We start from the raw sequence: 20,559 nt of genomic DNA on the forward strand, positions 1-20,559 counted from the left end.
CTGGAGGTGGCAGTGAGGAGCCAAGGGGGGCGGGGTGCTGGAGGTGGTGGTGAGGAGCCGAGTGGGCAGGGAGGTGGCTGTGGAGATAGGCGGGGGTGAGGTACTGAGGGGGGTGGGGAGGTGGCTGTGGAGGAAGGCAGGGGTGAGGAGCCGAGGGGGGCGGGGTGCTGGAATCATAGAATATCAAGGTTGGAAGGGACCTCAGGAGGTCATCTACTCCAACCCCCTGCTCAAAGCAGGACCAATCCCCAATTTTTGCCCCAGATCCCTAAATGGCCCCCTCAAGGATTGAACTCACAACCCTGGATTTAGCAGGCCAATGCTCAAACCACTGAGCTATCCCTCCCCTCTGGAGGTGGGGGTGAGGTACTGAGGGGTGCAGGGAGGTGGCTGTGGAGGAAGGTGGCAGGGAGGAGTGGAGGGGGGCGGGGTGCTGGAGGTGGCGGTGAGGTATCGAGCGGTGCAGGGAAGTGGCTGTGGAGGAAGGCGGGGGGTGAGGGTACTGAGGGGGGTGGGGAGGTGGCTGTGGAGGTAGGCAGGGGTGAGGAGCCGAGGAGGGAGGGGAGGTGGCTATGGGGGAAGGCGGGGGTGAGGTACCCAGGGGGTGCGGGGAGGTGGCTGTGGAGGAAGGTGGCGGGGAGGAGCCGAGGGGGGCGGGGAGGTGGCTATGGGGGAAGGCGGGAGGTGAGGTACCCAGGGGGTGCGGGGAGGTGGCTGTGGAGAAAGGCGGGGGTGAGGTACCGAGGGGGGCGGGGTGCTGGAGGTGGGGGTGAGGTACCCAGGGGGGCGGGGAGGTGGCTGTGGAGGAAGGTGGCAGGGAGGAGCCGAGGGGGGCGGGGAGGTGGCTATGGGGGAAGGCGGGAGGTGAGGTACCCAGGGGGGCGGGGAGGTGGCTGTGGAGGAAGGTGGCAGGGAGGAGCCGAGGGGGGCGGGGGTGCTGGAGGTGGGGGTGAGGTACCCAGGGGGGCGGGGAGGTGGCTGTGGAGGAAGGTGGCGGGGAGGAGCCGAGGGGGGCGGGGAGGTGGCTATGGGAGAAGGCGGGAGGTGAGGTACCCAGGGGGGGCGGGGAGATGGCTGTGGAGGAAGGTGGCAGGGAGGAGCCGAGGGGGGCGGGGAGGTGGCTATGGGGGAAGGCGGGAGGTGAGGTACCCAGGGGGGCGGGGAGGTGGCTGTGGAGAAAGGCGGGGGTGAGGTACCGAGGGGGGCGGGGTGCTGGAGGTGGGGGTGAGGTACCCAGGGGGGCGGGGAGGTGGCTGTGGAGGAAGGTGGCAGGGAGGAGCCGAGGGGGGCGGGGAGGTGGCTATGGGGGAAGGCGGGAGGTGAGGTACCCAGGGGGTGCGGGGAGGTGGCTGTGGAGAAAGGCGGGGGTGAGGTACCGAGGGGGGCGGGGTGCTGGAGGTGGGGGTGAGGTACCCAGGGGGGGCGGGGAGGTGGCTGTGGAGGAAGGTGGCAGGGAGGAGCCGAGGGGGGCGGGGAGGTGGCTATGGGGGAAGGCGGGAGGTGAGGTACCCAGGGGGGCGGGGAGGTGGCTGTGGAGGAAGGTGGCAGGGAGGAGCCGAGGGGGGCGGGGTGCTGGAGGTGGGGGTGAGGTACCCAGGGGGGCGGGGAGGTGGCTGTGGAGGAAGGTGGCGGGGAGGAGCCTAGGGGGGCGGGGAGGTGGCTATGGGAGAAGGCGGGAGGTGAGGTACCCAGGGGGGCGGGGAGATGGCTGTGGAGGAAGGTGGCAGGGAGGAGCTGAGGGGGGGCGGGGAGGTGGCTATGGGGGAAGGCGGGAGGTGAGGTACCCAGGGGGGCGGGGAGGTGGCTGTGGAGAAAGGCGGGGGGTGAGGTACCGAGGGGGGCGGGGTGCTGGAGGTGGGGGTGAGGTACCCAGGGGGGCAGGGAGGTGGCTGTGGAGAAAGGTGGGGGTGAGGTACCGAGGGGGGGCGGGGTGCTGGAGGTGGGGGTGAGGTACCCAGGGGGGGCGGGGAGGTGGCTGTGGAGGAAGGTGGCGGGGAGGAGCCGAGGGGGGCGGGGAGGTGGCTATGGGAGAAGGCGGGAGGTGAGGTACCCAGGGGGGGCAGGGAGGTGGCTGTGGAGGAAGGTGGCAGGGAGGAGCCGAGAGGGGCGGGGTGCTGGAGGTGGGGGTGAGGTACCCAGGGGGGCGGGGAGGTGGCTGTGGAGGAAGGTGGCGGGGAGGAGCCGAGGGGGGCGGGGAGGTGGCTATGGGAGAAGGCGGGAGGTGAGGTACCCAGGGGGGCGGGGAGGTGGCTGTGGAGAAAGGCGGGGGGTGAGGTACCGAGGGGGGCGGGGTGCTGGAGGTGGGGGTGAGGTACCCAGGGGGGCAGGGAGGTGGCTGTGGAGAAAGGTGGGGGTGAGGTACCGAGGGGGGGCGGGGTGCTGGAGGTGGGGGTGAGGTACCCAGGGGGGCGGGGAGGAGCCGAGGGGGGCGGGGTGCTGGAGGTGGGGGTGAGGTACCCAGGGGGGGCGGGGAGGTGGCTGTGGAGGAAGGTGGCGGGGAGGAGCCGAGGGGGGCGGGGTGCTGGAGGTGGAGGTGAGGTACCCAGGGGGGCGGGGAGGTGGCTGTGGAGGAAGGTGGCAGGGAGGAGCCGAGGGGGGCGGGGTGCTGGAGGTGGGGGTGAGGTACCCAGGGGGGCGGGGAGGTGGCTGTGGAGGAAGGTGGCAGGGAGGAGCCGAGGGGGGCGGGGTGCTGGAGGTGGGGGTGAGGTACCCAGGGGGGCGGGGAGGTGGCTGTGGAGAAAGGTGGGGGTGAGGTACCGAGGGGGGCGGGGTGCTGGAGGTGGGGGTGAGGTACCCAGGGGGGCAGGGAGGTGGCTGTGGAGGAAGGTGGCGGGGAGGAGCCGAGGGGGGCGGGGTGCTGGAGGTGGGGGTGAGGTACCCAGGGGGGCGGGGAGGTGGCTGTGGAGGAAGGTGGCGGGGAGGAGCCGAGGGGGGTGGGGAGGTGGCTATGGGGGAAGGCGGGAGGTGAGTTACCCAGGGGGGCGGGGAGGTGGCTGTGGAGGAAGGTGGCAGGGAGGAGCCGAGGGGGGCGGGGTGCTGGAGGTGGGGGTGAGGGTACCCCAGGGGGGCGGGGAGGTGGCTGTGGAGGAAGGTGGCGGGGAGGAGCCGAGGGGGGCGGGGAGGTGGCTATGGGAGAAGGCGGGAGGTGAGGTACCCAGGGGGGCGGGGAGGTGGCTGTGGAGGAAGGTGGCAGGGAGGAGCCGAGGGGGGGCGGGGTGCTGGAGGTGGGGGTGAGGGTACCCAGGGGGGCGGGGAGGTGGCTGTGGAGGAAGGTGGCGGGGAGGAGCCGAGGGGGGGCGGGGAGGTGGGCTATGGGAGAAGGCGGGAGGTGAGGTACCCAGGGGGGCGGGGAGGTGGCTGTGGAGAAAGGCGGGGGTGAGGTACCGAGGGGGGCGGGGTGCTGGAGGTGGGGGTGAGGTACCCAGGGGGGCAGGGAGGTGGCTGTGGAGAAAGGTGGGGGTGAGGTACCGAGGGGGGCGGGGTGCTGGAGGTGGGGGTGAGGTACCCAGGGGGGCGGGGAGGTGGCTGTGGAGGAAGGTGGCGGGGAGGGAGCCGAGGGGGGTGGGGAGGTGGCTATGGGGGAAGGCGGGAGGGTGAGGGTACCCAGGGGGGCGGGGAGGTGGCTGTGGAGAAAGGCGGGGGTGAGGTACCGAGGGGGGCGGGGTGCTGGAGGTGGGGGTGAGGTTACCCAGGGGGGGGCGGGGAGGTGGCTGTGGAGGAAGGTGGCGGGGAGGAGCCGAGGGGGGGCGGGGTGCTGGAGGTGGGGGTGAGGTACCCAGGGGGGCGGGGAGGTGGCGTGTGGAGGAAGGTGGCAGGGAGGAGCCGAGGGGGGCGGGGTGCTGGAGGTGGGGGTGTGAGGTACCCAGGGGGGCGGGGGAGGTGGCTGTGGAGAAAGGTGGGGGTGAGGTACCGAGGGGGGCGGGGTGCTGGAGGTGGGGGTGAGGTACCCAGGGGGGCAGGGAGGTGGCTGTGGAGGAAGGTGGGCGGGGAGGAGCCGAGGGGGGGCGGGGGTGCTGGAGGTGGGGGGTGAGGTACCCAGGGGGGCGGGGAGGTGGCTGTGGAGGAAGGTGGCGGGGAGGAGCCGAGGGGGGTGGGGAGGTGGCTATGGGGGAAGGCGGGAGGTGAGTTACCCAGGGGGGCGGGGAGGTGGCTGTGGAGGAAGGTGGCAGGGAGGAGCCGAGGGGGGCGGGGTGCTGGAGGTGGGGGTGAGGTACCCAGGGGGGCAGGGAGGTGGCTGTGGAGGAAGGGGGCGGGGAGGAGCCGAGGGGGGGCGGGGTGCTGGAGCGGGAGGTGAGGTACCCCAGGGGGGGGGCGGTGAGGTGGCCTGTGGAGGAAGGTGGCGGGAAAGAGCCGAGGGGGGGCGGGGTCTTTAGGGCCTCGGCCGCGCTGTGGTAGCGGTGCCTCTGGGCGTGGCTGGAGCAGGGCAGTCACACGCCTGAGCCTCTGCGCCCCGCCCTGGCCCGAGGGCAGAGGCGGGGAGGGATATTATGTGGCTTGGGGGTTTAGGAACTGTGGAGTGTGTATTTGTGCGCATGCTCCATGTTCCTCTGAATGCGGAGTCGGACTCCACGCCTCCCTCAGAGTCTCTGATATTCCTGTAGCGGGTGGGTTTGGCGCAGGCGCACTATTTTTCTAACCGTGAGCAGCGGAATGAAGAGAACTGTTGTTGTCAGAGCATGCGTACTACGACAGTGAGGAGCCATGTCCAACGGAGCATGCGCTGTGTCTCCTGTCTTGACTGGGGCGCGGGACACGCCGCGCATGCGCTCCATCGCTGTGTCTGTTGTAAGTCGGTGTCCGGCTTGCCGCGCGCTGCACTCTGGGAGTGATTGAGGAAGTAAAATGGCGGATTTAGCGAACGAAGGTAGGGGGGACGCGGTCGGGATCGCAGCTGTGCGGAGGAAAGAGTCTGGGCCGGGTGGGCTGTGGGCTGCAGCCGGCCTGGCATAGCCTGGGGGGGAGCTCCATGGGCCCTGTCGGGGATTTCCTCCTCCCTGCCGCCTCCTCCAGTCCCGGCTACCGCGGAGGGAGCCACTGGACAAAGGGAGCGGCTGGGCCTAAGTGGGGCCGGTTATTTCCCTGCTCTCCCGCCCACGGGGGAGGTCGCTGACATCCGCCATGGGGCAGGCACGTGGGCCGGGCCTGTCAGGGGTTGGCTCTTGAGGAGGCGAAAGCATGGGGGTGACGGAACTCGGGGGGTTGGGAGTCGGCGTGGGTACAGGCCTATTGGTGTAGGGTGTGCGGGTCAGGGGCTGTCTACTGAGTCCTTGTCTGCCGGCCTGCTGGTACGGAAGTCCCCTTGAGGTGAGTGACAGCCGTGTTAGTCTGTATTCGCAAAAAGAAAAGGAGGACTTGTGGCACTTTAGAGACTAACCAATTTATTTGAGCATAAGCTTTCGTGAGCTACAGCTCACTTCATCGGATGCATACTGTGGAAAGTGTAGAAGATCTTTTTATATGCACACACAAGATGAAAAAATACCTCCTCCCACCCCACTCTCCTGCTGGTAATAGCTTATCTAAAGTGATCACTCTCCTTACCATACACCTCTTCTACACTTTCCACAGTATGCATCCGATGAAGTGAGTGAGCTGTAGCTCACGAAAGCTTATGCTCAGATAAATTGGTTAGTCTCTAAGGTGCCACAAGTACTCCTTTTCTTCTTGAGGTGAGTGTTATTTATTACTGTCCCAGGAGCAAAGCTGTTCTTTTGCTACTAAAACCCCCGATGTAGGATGATAACTACATCCCTTTGTAGAGAGTCTAGCTTGCTTGGTAGGTATGCATGTGTACATTCAGAAAGTGAACAAAACATACATGTATGTTTCCATTAGTCACCCAGTTTAGTTCATGGTGCAAAGTTACATAGCAATGTAAAAGAGACCCTTGAGAGCTGCTGCTTGCTTAATTATCACTTGAACCCCAAAAATTTGAAAAGAAGCAAGCTCAGTACTTCTCACCAGTTTGGGATTAGGTGCCTCCTGATATTTCACCCCTTTCTAGGCAGTGTTCAGGTACCACGTCCCTATGCCCCGTCCCTGGCCTGTCTATATAGTAGTGCTGTGAAATCTTCATTTCAGCTGTTGTTTTCAGTGCTGTGTCCACGCTTATGTCTAGCACTTAAGAAATATGCTTTGTAAGGTTAGGGGAAATTTAGGCATCTTTTGTATAGACATAAATTTGTGAGGGCAAGGGAATTGGTTTTATCCCTTCTTCCCAAGGAGTTTTAGGAAAGGATGGGAGTATGCCCTCTATAGGTCTTAGGGTTTGTCTGCACTGGCACTTTCATTTCTAAAACTTTTGTTGCTCAGGGTGTGTGAAAAAACACCCGCCTGAACGAGAAAACTTTTAGGAATGTAAAGTGCTGGTGTGGACAGCGCTTCATCTGCGGAAGCGTGCTCCCAGGGACGAAGATACCCGCCCCCTCTACCCCCCCTTTTTGGAGGTGGTTTTACTCCTGGCGATAAAGAGCAACCACACAGCACACTTTATAATGACGTGGCTGCAGTGGCAGAGCCGTACTGTTGTAAGGTGCGCAGTGTGGACATGGCCTTAATGTGTATCTCCAAAGTAGAAGATACATAGAAAACTTTAACATAACATAAACTGTGAAGCATTATGTCAGTGTGCCCTAGGGTAAGCACTAAAATCAAAGTTGGAAACCAAGCAAAAACATACAGATAATAGAGAGAAATGTATTTTTAATGTCTTGCACTGTGCCCTTCAGAGTAATGTAAAGAAGGTCGAGGCTTCTAGGGATAGAAAGTGTGTGTGCGTGTGTAGAAGTCACCTCTCTTTTTGGCATTTCAGGTAACTGAATGCTACGCAAATAAAAATGTAGGTTTCAATGGGTTTAATGTTAGTCTTAGCTAATTATATTTGTCTTTCTCATTTTACTATCTTTAAGGTAATGTTACTGCAAATAAGTAGTGTAGATACTTAATGTGGTTTGTTAAATAACCTTGATATGTGACACATCCCTGGGCCAGCTTCTCCAGCTGCCATACCTTGCTTTGCTTCTCCAGCTGCCATACCTTATTCCTTCTTTTCAGAAGATCATTGAATGAGTTGTTTGGAGTTCCTGACCTGCAGATCCATCCAGTGCAGGAAGTCAAACTAGATGATCATAGTGTCACTTATGGCCTTAGACTCTGTGAATCCTAGGTCCTCTCCAGTCTGGCTTCTGCCCCTTGCGCTCCATTGAAACCACTCTCCCCAAAGTCTTTGACCTCTTCCTAGTCAAAGCTCAAAACCAGTGCTTCATCCTCATTCTCAGTCTGTCAGCTGCTTTCAATACAGACCACGCTCTTCTTGACATCCCTTAACTTTTATAATATCTGGCCTCTCATGATTCTTCTCCTACTTCTCTAATAGCTTCTTTAGCATGAACTTTGGAGAATCCTCCTTATCTGCTCACTGACTTTCAGTGGGCAGGTTACAGGGCTCTGTCCTTGGTCCCTTCTCTTCTCCCTCTACATTTTATCTCTGGGTCATCTCATCCTCAAACACAAATTCAACTAGTGTCTCTATGTTGATGACTTGCAGATCTGCCTCTCTACTCCAGATCGGTCTCTCTCTAACCTCTTTTTTGTGGATGTCTAGCCATCAACTCAAGCTTAAGATGACTATAACGGAGCTCTTAGTCTCCACCACCACTACCTTTCTTGATCACTGGACAACACCATCCGACTGTCACTCAGGTCCATGAGCTTGGTATCATCTTTAACTTGGACCTCTGTCTAGGTCCTCATATCCAGGCTATATCTACATTTTGTCGGTTCTTTCTGCATAATGTCTCTAAGATAAGGCCTTTCCTATCCATCTGCACTGCTACAAGTCTCATCTTGATTAATGTCCTCTTCTCTGGCTTTGATGAATGCAATCTTGTACTGCTCACATCCATTCAGAATGCTGCTGCAAAAGTCATTTTCTTATCCTATTGTGCTCTCCTTGCATCCCTCGATTGGCTTCCTCTTCTTTGTTGCATTGAACAGAACTTACCTTTACTTTGAAGGCCTTTTATGGCCTCTCCCCACCATACCTATCATTTCTCATGCAGACTGAGATGTAGATTCCCAGCTCGGATTAGGCATGATGCCACCCTCCATCACCCACTCATTAAATGTTCAAACAAGCACCTTCATGCCTTCTTCCATATTTTTCCTCATGCTTGGAGGAACTCCCTGTAAAAATCCACAAAGCTCTGTCATTAACCTCATTCAAAACTCTCCGTAACGCTCTCCTTTCAGTGTACAAAAAACGTGACCACTTTTAGGCTGCTGGCATGCTGAGGCAACTGCCTATTGTGACCAATTTTGCCTTGTGGTTTCCTTGTACCCCTCTGTCTTGATCCATCTGTGTTCTGTTTTATACTTACATTGTAAGCTCTTTAGGGCAGGGACTGTCGTCTTATTCTGTATTTATACAGTGCCTAGCACAATGGGGTCCTCTTCCATGACTACCACGCCTAGGTACTACAGTAATGTCTCTCTTCTAAGATGACTGGGTTAGTGCTCCCTGACACTTGTTTTGATGAATTCTCCTCTAACAAACTTTCAAGATTGATTTATGTGAATATGCTTGTGACAGGAAGTTGAGTAGCTTTCCATGGTACTTACAGTTATGCCCTTTTGTTTCAGTTTAAACCAATTTTTACCAAAAAAAAATCCTGTTTTTATAAAAAGTATTAGTTTTTTAATTTTCACCCTACTTTTGTATCATTCAAATATATAAAAATAACATGTTTTATTAGGAAAATACAATACATTGCATGAGATATGTATTAGGACAATACATTAGTCTGTTTGTATATGCAAAGCTATCTGAAGTATCAGTCTGGAGCAGTGGTCTCTAGCCTTTTTACACACGATCACTTTTTGAATGAAAGGTCAACCAAGGATCCCCTTCCACAAGGCCTTGCCCTGCTCACTCCATTCCCCCTTCTCTCCATCACTTGCTCTCCACCACCCTCACTCACTTTCACCAGGCTAGGGCAGGGGGTTGGGGTGCAGGAGGGAGTGCAGGCTCTGGACTGGGGCAAAGGGGTTCAGTGTGTGGGAGGGAGGGGGCTCCTCGCTGAGCCTGGGCCGAGGGGGTTGGGGTGAAGAGAGAGGGCTGCATGCTCTGGGAGGGAGTTTGTGTGCAGGGGTCATATAGTCACACTGCACCTAATCTCCTAGAATCCATCGGACATTTCATGAGTTTTACTTTTTATTAGTGTCATTTGTGGTTTATAGATCCAAAATCCTTCAGGGATTGTCACAAATCAGTGTAACGTTCTCAACTATGGGGTGTGCATTGGCTGAGCCTAGGGCAGGGGGTTGGGGTGCAGGAGGGGCAAGGTGCAGGCTCTGGCTGGGAGGCGCTTACCACAGGCGACTTCTGATCCATGGCGCAGCGGGGCTCAGGCAGGTCTGCCGGTCTGCCTGCCTGCCTGCCCTGGTCCTATGTAGCTCCCGGAAGCAGCTGGCTGCTGGCTGGCACATCTCTGCAGACCCCTGTGGGGCAGGAGGGCAGCGGATCTCTGTGCGTTGCCTCTGTCCACAAGCGCCACCCCTGCAGCTCCCATTGGCTGGTTCCCAGCTAATGGGAGCTGCAGGGACGGTGCTGCAGTCACCTCCCCATCCTTCCTCCTTCCAGGGGCCATAGAGATGTGCCAGCAGCAAGCCACCGGACTTTTAGCAGCCCGGAGATCACAATCGACTGGCAGAGGGTCCAGGATCGACCAGTCGATCACAATCGACGGGTTGGTGATCACTGGTCTAAAAGATACACACAATAAACAGACACACAAGCGCTGAAGTATGTGCACATCTGAACTACCACATACACATTTTAAGCTGTTAGCAGAAAATGATTTAAAGATCTGAGCCACTAAAGTAGGAAGAAAATGAAAATCTGTATCAGAATAGTTTTCAGGACACAAGGAAGTATTCAAAAGTTTAAAAAAGAAACAGGAGAAAAGGGTGAAGTTGGGTGTATGCACTGTAAATGGTGTGGCCCAATTATTAAATGTAAATATTTATAGGCTATTAGTTCTAAGTCTATAATAGTAAACTGTTTATTCAAATGAAAGTTTTCTTTTCCACTGAATGCATCCGATGAAGTGAGCTGTAGCTCACAAAAGTTTATGCTCAAATAAATTGGTTAGTCTCTAAGGTGCCACAAGTACTCCTTTTTCTTTTCTTATAGTTTTCTTAAACTCAGAGGTGGCATTGTGTTCTGAGTTCTGTTTTAGTTCTGCAGCAAACAACATTGAATTCCAGTCATCAAAGCATTAATCTACTAAATTTTTTTTCCCCACTGTCCTTCCATCTACCAAAATAAACCCTGGTATTTACCCAGAAGAGTTAATAATTTTTTTCCACCGATTTTTACCTGTTATAATAAACACCGATAAATTCCTGCAAAAAAAATGAATAAAATAAAAACCGAAAATGAAGGGCCCTATTTATAGTTTAAACATATGTAGTACTAATAGATTTAAAGAGTAATTACTACTAGTATAATACCATTGTTCCTGAAAATGCTCCAGGAATCACTCTCTAAAGGACAGAAAGTATCTTACACTCAGGACCTTAGAGATTCTTTGGTTAGTTTCATGCTCTTCTCCAGAATAGGAGCTGACTTCTTAGAATAAGTGGCTGCACCTTAGTTGAGTCTGGATTGTTGCCTGGGTATTTACATCTTCAGCACTGGATATCTGCACCATTTCCATTCTCCAACTATTTTTTCAAATTCATGAATTTGACCTGAGCATGGATATTGGAGATCTTGATTGTTATGCACATATAATCACTGCACTTGGCAGTCAAAGAACTACAGATCATGATCATAGGCAAAGAGCAGAAGTTTTTTCATCTCTGAATAAATTAAAACATAGAACCAACAAAAATCTGTAACACTTGTTTTCAAAACTGTGATATTGATTTTGTGCCAAATCTGTGTTACAGTGATTTTATTTCTGTTTTGACTTTAAATGTGTAGTTTGACCTACCTTAAAGTTGCGATCTGATTTTTGTGGCGAGAGGAACAAAATGTTTGGAATCTAAATGTGTATCTGTTAAAACAAACCACTCTCCAAATGCTCAGTTGTCCTCTTACTGAAACACTCAAGAGACTGCTAGCTTTTGTAGGGCCTATGAACAACATTATTTTGTTCTTCTCATGCTGGCTTTGTACCAGTTAGCTATCAGATATGAAGTCAAATACTGAATTAGGGCTGTCAATCGCGATTAATTTTTTTAATCGTTTAACAGTGCAATGAATTGCGCTGTTAAACAATAATAGAATACTATTAGTTTTAATATTTTGGATGTTTTCTGCATTTTCAAATATATTTCAATTACAACACAGCATACAGAGTGTACAGTGCTCACTTTATATGTTTGATTACAAATATCTGTGCTGTAAAAAAGAAATAGTATTTTTCAATTCACCTAATACAAGTACTGTAGTGCAATCTCCTTATCATGGAAGCTGAACATAAAAATGTAGAATTGCGTACAAAAAAGACTGCACTCAAAACCAAAACAATGTAAAACCTAGAGCTTGAAAGTCCACTCAGTCCTACTTCTTGTTCAGCCAATCACTGTAAAAGTTTGTTTTATATTTGCAGGAGATAAAGCTGCCCGCTTCTTGTTTACATTGTCACCTGACAGTGAGAACAGGCGCTCTTATGACACTGTTGTAGCCGGCTGGCATAAACATACAGCTAAGGGTAGCATAAAATCCCTCCTTTACCTGTAAAGGGTTTAGAAGCTTAGGTAACCTGGTTGGCACCTGACCAAAAGAATCAATAAGGAGAGAAGTTACTTTAAAATCTGTGGGGGAAGGTTTTTGTTTTGTGCTTCTTTGTGTTGTCTCTGGGACAATGAGGAACCAGGACAGGGAAAATAGATCTCCTAAAGCCATACCTGAACTAAGCATCTAAGATTACAAATTGTAAGTAATAGGAAGGAAATGCGTTAAATTATCTTCTGTTTTAGCTTGTGAATTTTCCCTAGGATAAGAGGGAGGTTTATTTTTGTGTGTTTTGTTTTGTTTGGTAACTTTTAAAGTTTTGCCTAGAGGGGAATTTTCTGTGTTTTTGAATCTGATTAACCTGTAAAATTACCTTCCATCCTGATTTTATGGAGGTGCTTCTTTTACTCTTTCTTTATAATAAAGTTCCGCTTTTAAGAACCTGATGGGTTTTTAGTGCCCTAAAAACCCAAGGTGCTGGTCTGTGCTCACCTTGTTAACCTATTTGGTTGGTATATTATTCTCAAGCCTCCCCAGGAAAGGGGGTGAAGGGGCGGGGGGGGGGGGGATATTTTTGGGAACAGGAATTCCCAAGTGGTTCTTTTCCTTGAATCTTTGTCTAACTCACGTGGTGGTGGTAGTGGTAGCGATACCGTCCAAGGACAAGGAAGAATTTGTGCCTTGGGGAAGTTTTTAACCTAAGCTGGTAGAAATAAGCTTAGGGGGTCTTTCATGCGGGTCCCCACATCTGTACCGTAGAGTTCAGAGTGGGGAAGGAACCTTGACACCTTCATTGCAAGATATTTATGTGCCAGATGCACTAAAGATTCATATGTCCCTTCATGCTTCAACTATCATTCCAGAGGACATGCGTCCATGCTGATCATGGATTCTGCTCGATAACTATCTAAAGCAGTGCGGACTGATGCATAGAATGTCAGGGTTGGAAGTGACTTCAGGAGGTCATCTAGTCCAACCCCCTGCTCAAAGCAGGATCAATCCACAGCTAAATCATCCCAACCAGGGCTTTGTCAAGCCTGACCTTAAAAACTTCTAAGGAAGGAGATTCCACCACCTCCCTAGGTAACACATTCCAGTGTTTCACCACCCTCCTAGTGAGAGAGGTTTCCTAACATGCAACCTGAACCTCCCCCACTGCAACTTGAGTCCTTTACTCCTCATTCTGTCATCTGCTACCACTGAGAACAGTTTCAGAGTAACAGCCGTGTTAGTATGTATTCGCAAAAAGAAAAGGAGGACTTGTGGCACCTTAGAGACTAACCAATTTTTTAGAGCATAAGCTTTCGTGAGCTACAGCTCACTTCCTCAGATGCATATCGTGGAAACTGCAGCAGGCTTTATATATACACAGAGAATATGAAACAATACCTATTCCCACCCCACTGTCCCGCTGGTAATAGCTTATCTAAAGTGATTTCCAGCACAAATCCAGGTTTTCTCACCCTCCACCCCCCCACACAAATTCACTCTCCTGCTGGTGATAGCCCATCCAAAGTGACAACTCTTTACACAATGTGCATGACAATCAAGCTGGGCTATTTCCTGCATAAATCCAGGTTCTCACATCCCCCCCACCCCCATACACACACAAACTCACTCTCCTGCTGGATGTGAGAACCTGGATTTATGCAGGAAATAGCCCAGCTTGATTGTCATGCACATTGTGTAAAGAGTTGTCACTTTGGATGGGCTATCACCAGCAGGAGAGTGAATTTGTGTGGGGGGGTGGAGGGTGAGAAAACCTGAATTTGTGCTGGAAATCACTTTAGATAAGCTATTACCAGCAGGACAGTGGGGTGGGAATAGGTATTGTTTCATATTCTCTGTGTATATATAAAGCCTGCTGCAGTTTCCACGATATGCATCTGAGGAAGTGAGCTGTAGCTCACGAAAGCTTATGCTCTAATAAATTGGTTAGTCTCTAAGGTGCCACAAGTCCTCATTTTCTTACTGAGAACAGTCTAGATCCATCCTCTTTGGAACCCCCTTTCAGGTAGTTGAAAGCAGCTATCAAATCCCCCTCATTCTTCTCTTCTGCAGACTAAATAATCCCAGTGCCCTAAGCCTCTCCTCATAAATCGTATGCCCCAGCCCCCTAATAATTTTTGTTGCCCTCCCCTGGACTTTCCAATTTATCCACATCTTTCTTGTAGTGTAGGGCCCAAAAGTGGACACAGTACTCCAGATGAGGCCTCACCAATGTTGAATAGAGGGGAATGATCATGTCCCTTGATCTGCTGGCAGTGCTCCTACTTATACAGCTCAAAATGCCATTAGCCTGTTCACTTTCATCATTTGAGTCAGATGCCACCAGCAAAAGGTTGATTTTCTTTTTTGGTGGTTCGGGTTCTGTGGTTTTTGCATCGGAGTGTTGCTCTTTTAAGACTTCTAAAAGCATGGACAGCACTTCAGATTCTTAAACCTTGGGTTGAGTGCTGTAGCTATCCTTAGAAATCTTACATAGATACCTTCTTTGCATTTTGTCAAATCTGCAGTGAAAGTGTTTTTAAAATGAAGACCATGTGCTGGGTTATCATCCAAGACTGCTATAACATGGAATATATGGCAGAATGCCAGTAAAACAGCAGGAGGCATAGAATTCTCCCCCTAAGAGTTCAGTCACAAATTTAATTAATGCATTATTTTTTTAATGAGGGTCATCAGCATGGAAGCATGTCCTTTGCCTCTTCGTGCTTTGGCCATCATTCCATATGAATGTTAACATATCTAGTATGTAAATACCTTGCAATGCTGGCTACAAAATTGACATGCGAATGCCTGTTCTCACTTTCAGCTGACATTGTAGACAAGAAGCGGGCAGCATTATCTCCCGTAAATGTAAACAGATTTGTTTGTCTTAGCAATTGGATGAACAAGAACTAGGACTGAGTGGACTTGCAGGCTCTAAAGTTGTACATTGTTTTGTTTTTCAGTGCAGTTATGTAACAAATCTATATTTGTAAGTTGCACTTTCATGATAGAGATTGCACTACAGTACTTGTATGAGGTGAATTGAAAAATACTATTTATAATTTTTACAGTATATTATTTTTATTACAAATACTTGCAAAGTGAGCACTGTAAACTTTGTATTCTGTATTGTAATTAAAATCAATATATTTGAAAATGGAGGCCTTTTGTAGTGATAATCAAGGTGGGTCATTTCCAGCAGTTGACAAGAACGTCTGAGGAACGGTGGGGGGTGGGGGGTGAATAAACATGGGGAAATAGTTTTACTTTGTGTAATGACCCATCCACTCCCAGTCTTTATTCAAGCCTAAGTTAACTGTATCCAGTTTGCATATTAAATTCCAATTCAGCAGTCTCTCGTTGGAGTCTGTTTCTGAATTTTTTTGTTGAAGTATTGCCACTTTTAGGTCTGTAATCGCGTGACCAGAGAGATTGAAGTGTTCTCCGACTGGTTTTTGAATGTTATAGTTTTTGACTTCTGATTTGTGTCCATTTATTCTTTTACGTAGAGACTGTCCAGTTTGACCAATGTACGTAGCAGAGGGGCATTGCTGGCACACGATGGCATATATCACGTTGGTAGATGTGCAGGTGAACGAGACTCTGATATTGTGGCTGATACCTTCCACACAACCGTCCTCATGGCTGGACGTTATAAAACATTTACAACACACACTTTGTAGAGAAGCAAAAGAAAAAGGACACTAAACTATCTAAACTACTACATGCCACAAGGGGCCACAACAGTGGTTCCCTTAACCCACCCAACAATATTGTTAATCTATCCAACTATACTCTTAGCCCAGCAGAAGAATCTGTCCTATCTCGGGGCCTCTCCTTCTGCCCCTCCACCTCCACGAACATGATACAGTTCTGTGGTGACCTGGAATCCTATTTTTGACGCCTCCGACTCAGGGAATATTTCCAACACACCTCTGAACAACTTACTAACCCACAGAGAGCTTTCTACCAAGATTACAAAAAGAAGGTCGAAAGAACAGATTGGACTTCTATATAGAGCGCTTCTGCCGACGTGCACGGGCTGAAATTGTGGAAAAGCAGCATCACTTGCCCCATTACCTCAGCCGTGCAGAACACAATGCCATCCACAGCCTCAGAAACAACTCTGACATCATAATCAAAAAGGCTGACAAAGGAGGTGCTGTTGTCATCATGAATAGGTCGGAATATGAACAAAAGGCTGCTAGGCAGCTCTCCAACACCACTTTCTACAAGCCATTACCCTCTGATCCCACTGAGGGTTACCAAAAGAAACTACAGCATTTGCTCAAGAAATTCCCTGAAAAAGCACAAGAACAAATCTGCACAGACACACCCCTGGATCCCCGACCTGTGGTATTCTATCTGCTACCCAAGATCCATAAACCTGGAAATCCTGGACGCCCCATCATCTCAGGCATTGGCACCCTTACAGCAGGATTGTCTGGCTATGTAGATTCCCTCCTCAGGCGCTACGCTACCAGCACTCCCAGCTATCTTTGAGACACCACTGACTTCTGAGGAAACGACAATCCATCGGTGATCTTCCTGAAAACACCATCCTGGCCGCTATGGATGTAGAAGCCCTCTACACCAACATTCCACACAAAGATGGACTACAAGCCGTCAGGAACAGTATCCCCAATAATGTCACGGCAAACCTGGTGGCTGAACTTTGTGACTTTGACCTCACCCATAACTATTTCACATTTGGGGACAATGTATACCTTCAAATCAGCGGCACTGCTATGGGTACCCGCATGGCCCCACAGTATGCCAACATTTTTATGGCTGACTTAGAACAATGCTTCCTCAGCTTTTGTTCCCTAATGCCCCTACTCTACTTGCGCTACACTGATGACATCTTCATCATCTGGACCCATGGAAAAGAAGCCGTTGAGGAATTCCACCACGATTTCAACAATTTCCATCCTACCATCAACCTCAGCGTGGACCAGTCAACACAAGAGCTCCACTTTCTGGACATTATAGTGCTGATAAACGATGGTCACATAAACACCACCCTATACCGGAAACCTACTGACTGCTATTCCTACTTACATGCCTCCAGCTTTCATCCAGACCACGCCACATGATCCATTGTCTACGGCCAAGCTCTATGATACAACCGCATTTGCTCCAATCCCTCAGACAGAGACAAACACCTACAAGTTCTCTATGAAGCATTTTTACAACTACAATACCCACCTACTGAAGTGAAGAAACAGATTGATAGAGCCAGAAGAGTTCCCAGAAGTCACCTACTACAGGACAGACCCAACAAAGAAAATAACAGAATGCCACTAACCGTCACCTTCAGCCCCCAACTAAAACCTCTCCAACGCATCATCAAGGATCTACAACGTATCCTGAAGGACGACCCATCACTCTCAGATCTTGGGAGACAGGCCAGTCCTTGCCTACAGACAGCCCCCCAACCTGAAGCAAATACTCACCAGCAACCACACAACAGAACCACTAACCCAGGAACCTCTCATTGCAACAAAGCCCTTTGCAAACTGTGTCCACGTATCCATTCAGGGGACACCATCATAGGGCCTGATCACATCAGCCACACTATCAGAGGCTTGTTCACCTGCACATCTACCAATATGATACATGCCATCATATGCCAGCAATGCCCCTCTGCCATTTACATTGGCCAAACTGGACAGTCTCTACGTAAAAGAATAAATGGACACAAATCAGATGTGAAGAATTATAACATTAAAAAACCAGTCGGAGAACACTTCAATCTCTCTGGTCACTCGATTACAGACCTAAAAGTGGCAATTCTTCAACAAAAAAGCTTTAAAAACTGACTCAGAGAGACTGCTGAATTGGAATTTAATATGCAAACTGGATACAATTAACTTAGACTTGAATAGAGACTGGGAGTGGATGGGTCATTACACAAAGTAAAACTATTTCCCCATGTTTATCCCCCCTCCCACTCCCTACTGTTCCTCAGACGTTCTTGTCAACTGCTGGAAATGGCCCACCTTGATCATCAGTACAAAACGTCCCCAACAAACCCCCCCCCCCCCCCGCTCTCCTGCTGGTAATAGCTCACCTTGTTAGATCACTCTGGTTACAGTGTGTATGGTAACACCCATTGTTTCATGTTCTCTATGTATATAAATCTCCCCACTGTATTTTCCACTGAATGCATCCAATGAAGTGAGCTGTAGCTCATGAAAGCTTATGCTCAAATAAATTTGTTAGTCTCTAAGGTGCCCCAAGTACTCCCTTTTTTGAAATAAAGGCTATGTTAACATTGGCAAAGTCCTGTGGCACCTTACAGACTTACAGACGTATTGGAGCATAAGCTTTCGTGGGTGACTACCCACTGTGTCGGATGTAACATTAAAAGTTAACATTCTAACTTTTAAGGTGTTCTTTTTAAAAATAACATTTTGAATTGTTTTTTTAAACTTTTAATAGAAAGTAGTGAGGGTTGGGGAGGGGGGCGTCTTATGATCCCTACTTAAGGCTAAAAGTTGGCTTTCCCCCCCCCCCCCCCCCTTCCAGACATGTTACAGTTGCTTTATTTGATGTATCTGTGGCTTGGGCTGAAGCTGGTGTGGGTGTTTTTGTTTTTTGTTTTTTCTAAAGTATAGCAAAAACTAGCTGTGCTTTTAAAATAAGCTTTTGGTCTATGTTAGTGCTAAAAGGGAACAGAAGCTGAAACCAAATAGCCAGTTTATACTGGCAGCAAAGGCTTTTTTACATCTTGAATCATTGAATATGATTTGAAATACATTTTTATTTGAAAAAGAAAAAGGGGGACGTGAAAGAGCTACACTATTTCCCTATATTCTCATTGTGCGTATTGATCTGGGGTGGCTGGCTAATTCAGGTTGCAAGGAACAAGTCATTCCCCCCCCCCCCCCTAAATTTAAAGTAGTTGTTTAAACAGAATCAGCTGTTAACTCTGGTTCAGTTCAAGACACAAGAAAAATATTTTGTCAAGAAGAAAGGACTACATTATTTCCAACCTTTTGTGAAAGCAGTACAAATGGCAAGTTTGAAATAATTGTTTTACTAAAGTGATCAGATAGTCCTGTAGTGACAGTTGCCTGGCTTCTAACTGTTGCGTACAAGTTCATTTAAAAATAAGCTGCTCTGATTATCTTGTGTAGTATGAGAGTTCAAGTATGTTCTCCTGAGTGAGCTGACTAGCTGAAGCCTTTTTTCTTGTTTCTTCTCAACCAGCAATAGCTATCCAGTAATCAGAGGTGCCATTTGCACTTGTGTAAACTGATGATTTTGGTCTATATACATTGCAGTCTATAATAGAGAATATACATATGGTGCCTTTTGCATTCAAATCACTCATACATTAAAGGGAATGAATTGGGATACTAAACGGTCCCTGTACAGAAATTTAGGTCAGACTCTACAATTGATGTTTTTTCTTCCTGTTTGTTTTGGCACCACTTGGAACAAATTACTTGCACTGTAAACAGACACTAGCTACATTTAATTTCACTGAAAACAACTTTTTGAATCCAGAGGAACAAGTGGTGCCAATTGTAGCCCAATATGCTTTTCTTCCTACACACGCAGTTTCCTGACACCTCCTTTTAAATATTTTTTGATAATATCTCTTGTTTTTTCACCAGAATTTTAAGGAAGAGTAAAGAAAAACTTTCTTCGCTAACCCCAAATTAGTTAAAATGTAACTCATTCCTCTATATCCTAGTGCCTTCTCATTAGTATGGATAAACAAATTACATTATTTCATGAGTCCTACAACACTGTGGACAAATTGTGGGACAACAGTACTAGGATAAACAATTATTTTCCTTCTACAATAGAACCTCCGAGTTATGAACATCTTGGGAATGGAGGTTGTTCGTAACTCTGAAATGTTCGTAACTCTGAACAAAACGTTATGGTGTTTTTTTCAAAAATTTACAACTGAACATTGACTTAATACAGCTTTGAAACTTTTTACTATGCAGAAGAAAAATGCTGCTTTTAACCATCTTAGTTGAAATGAAACAAGCAGAGAAACAGTTTCTTTACCTTGTCAAATTTTTTTAAACTTTCCCTTTATTTTTGTTAATAGTTTACATTTATTGCAGTACTGTGCTGCATAGTATTTGTAAAAAGAAAAGGAGTACTAGTGGCACCTTAGAGGTTAACCGATTTATTTAAGCATAAGCTTTCGTGAGCTACAGCTCACTTCATTTCCACTGAACGCATCGGATGAAGTGAGCTGTAGCTCATGAAAGCTTATGCTTAAATAAATCGGTTAGCCTCTAAGGTGCCACTAGTACTCCTTTTCTTTTTGCGAATACAGACTAACACAGCTGCTACTCTGAAACCTGTCATCGAATTTGTGGGTTTTTTTGTTTTTTGTTTTTTTTCGTCTCTGCTGACTGTTTGTGTACTTCTGGTTCCAAATGAGGGTGCGTGTGTGTGATCAGTCAGTTGTAACTCTGAGGTTCTACTGTATTTTGTATGACTCTACCAGTCTACTGTCCTTACCTGATCCTTGTCTTGTTCCCCTAAATTCATTCTTCCCCCACCACAATTTTTCTCTTCTTTAGGCTTTATTTCCTCTTTTCATTTGTATATTTTCTTCTTCTTGTCTTTTTGAATCTCATCTCTTTTCTCCCATTCATCCCCTAATTTTGAGAACAAATTGCATACAGCACTATAAAGCTAGAAACACTTTGGCTGCAGTAAAGAACTGACTAGGATTGTGTGGTCTCTGACGTGTTATGTGGCAGTTCAGTCAAGTAGATGCATCTGGACTGTGTCGGAAATCTGCTATACAAGTTCTTACAGAGAAACTGTCACTTGTATCATGCATT

The 20,559-nt window shown here is 49.2% G+C and overlaps 1 protein-coding gene across 4 annotated transcripts in view; it reads left to right on the forward strand.

Annotated features, from left to right (window-relative positions):
- The first annotated feature begins 4,718 nt into the window (after positions 1-4,718).
- Positions 4,719-20,559, forward strand: part of RANBP3 (RAN binding protein 3) — a 175,977-nt gene continuing 160,136 nt past the window's right edge. The window contains exon 1 of one of the 4 annotated variants that reach the window (XM_073324306.2): positions 4,719-4,864. In XM_073324306.2, the coding sequence (XP_073180407.1) occupies positions 4,843-4,864 (22 nt within the window). In that variant the 5' untranslated portion in view covers positions 4,719-4,842. Of the gene's footprint in view, positions 4,865-4,949; positions 5,305-20,559 lie in introns of those variants that run through there. The other 3 variants (XM_073324307.2, XM_073324311.2, XM_073324308.2) reach the window with 3 other exon arrangements.

This window comes from Lepidochelys kempii, chromosome 25 (assembly GCF_965140285.1).
Source record: "Lepidochelys kempii isolate rLepKem1 chromosome 25, rLepKem1.hap1, whole genome shotgun sequence".
NCBI classification, from domain to species: Eukaryota; Metazoa; Chordata; order Testudines; family Cheloniidae; genus Lepidochelys; species Lepidochelys kempii.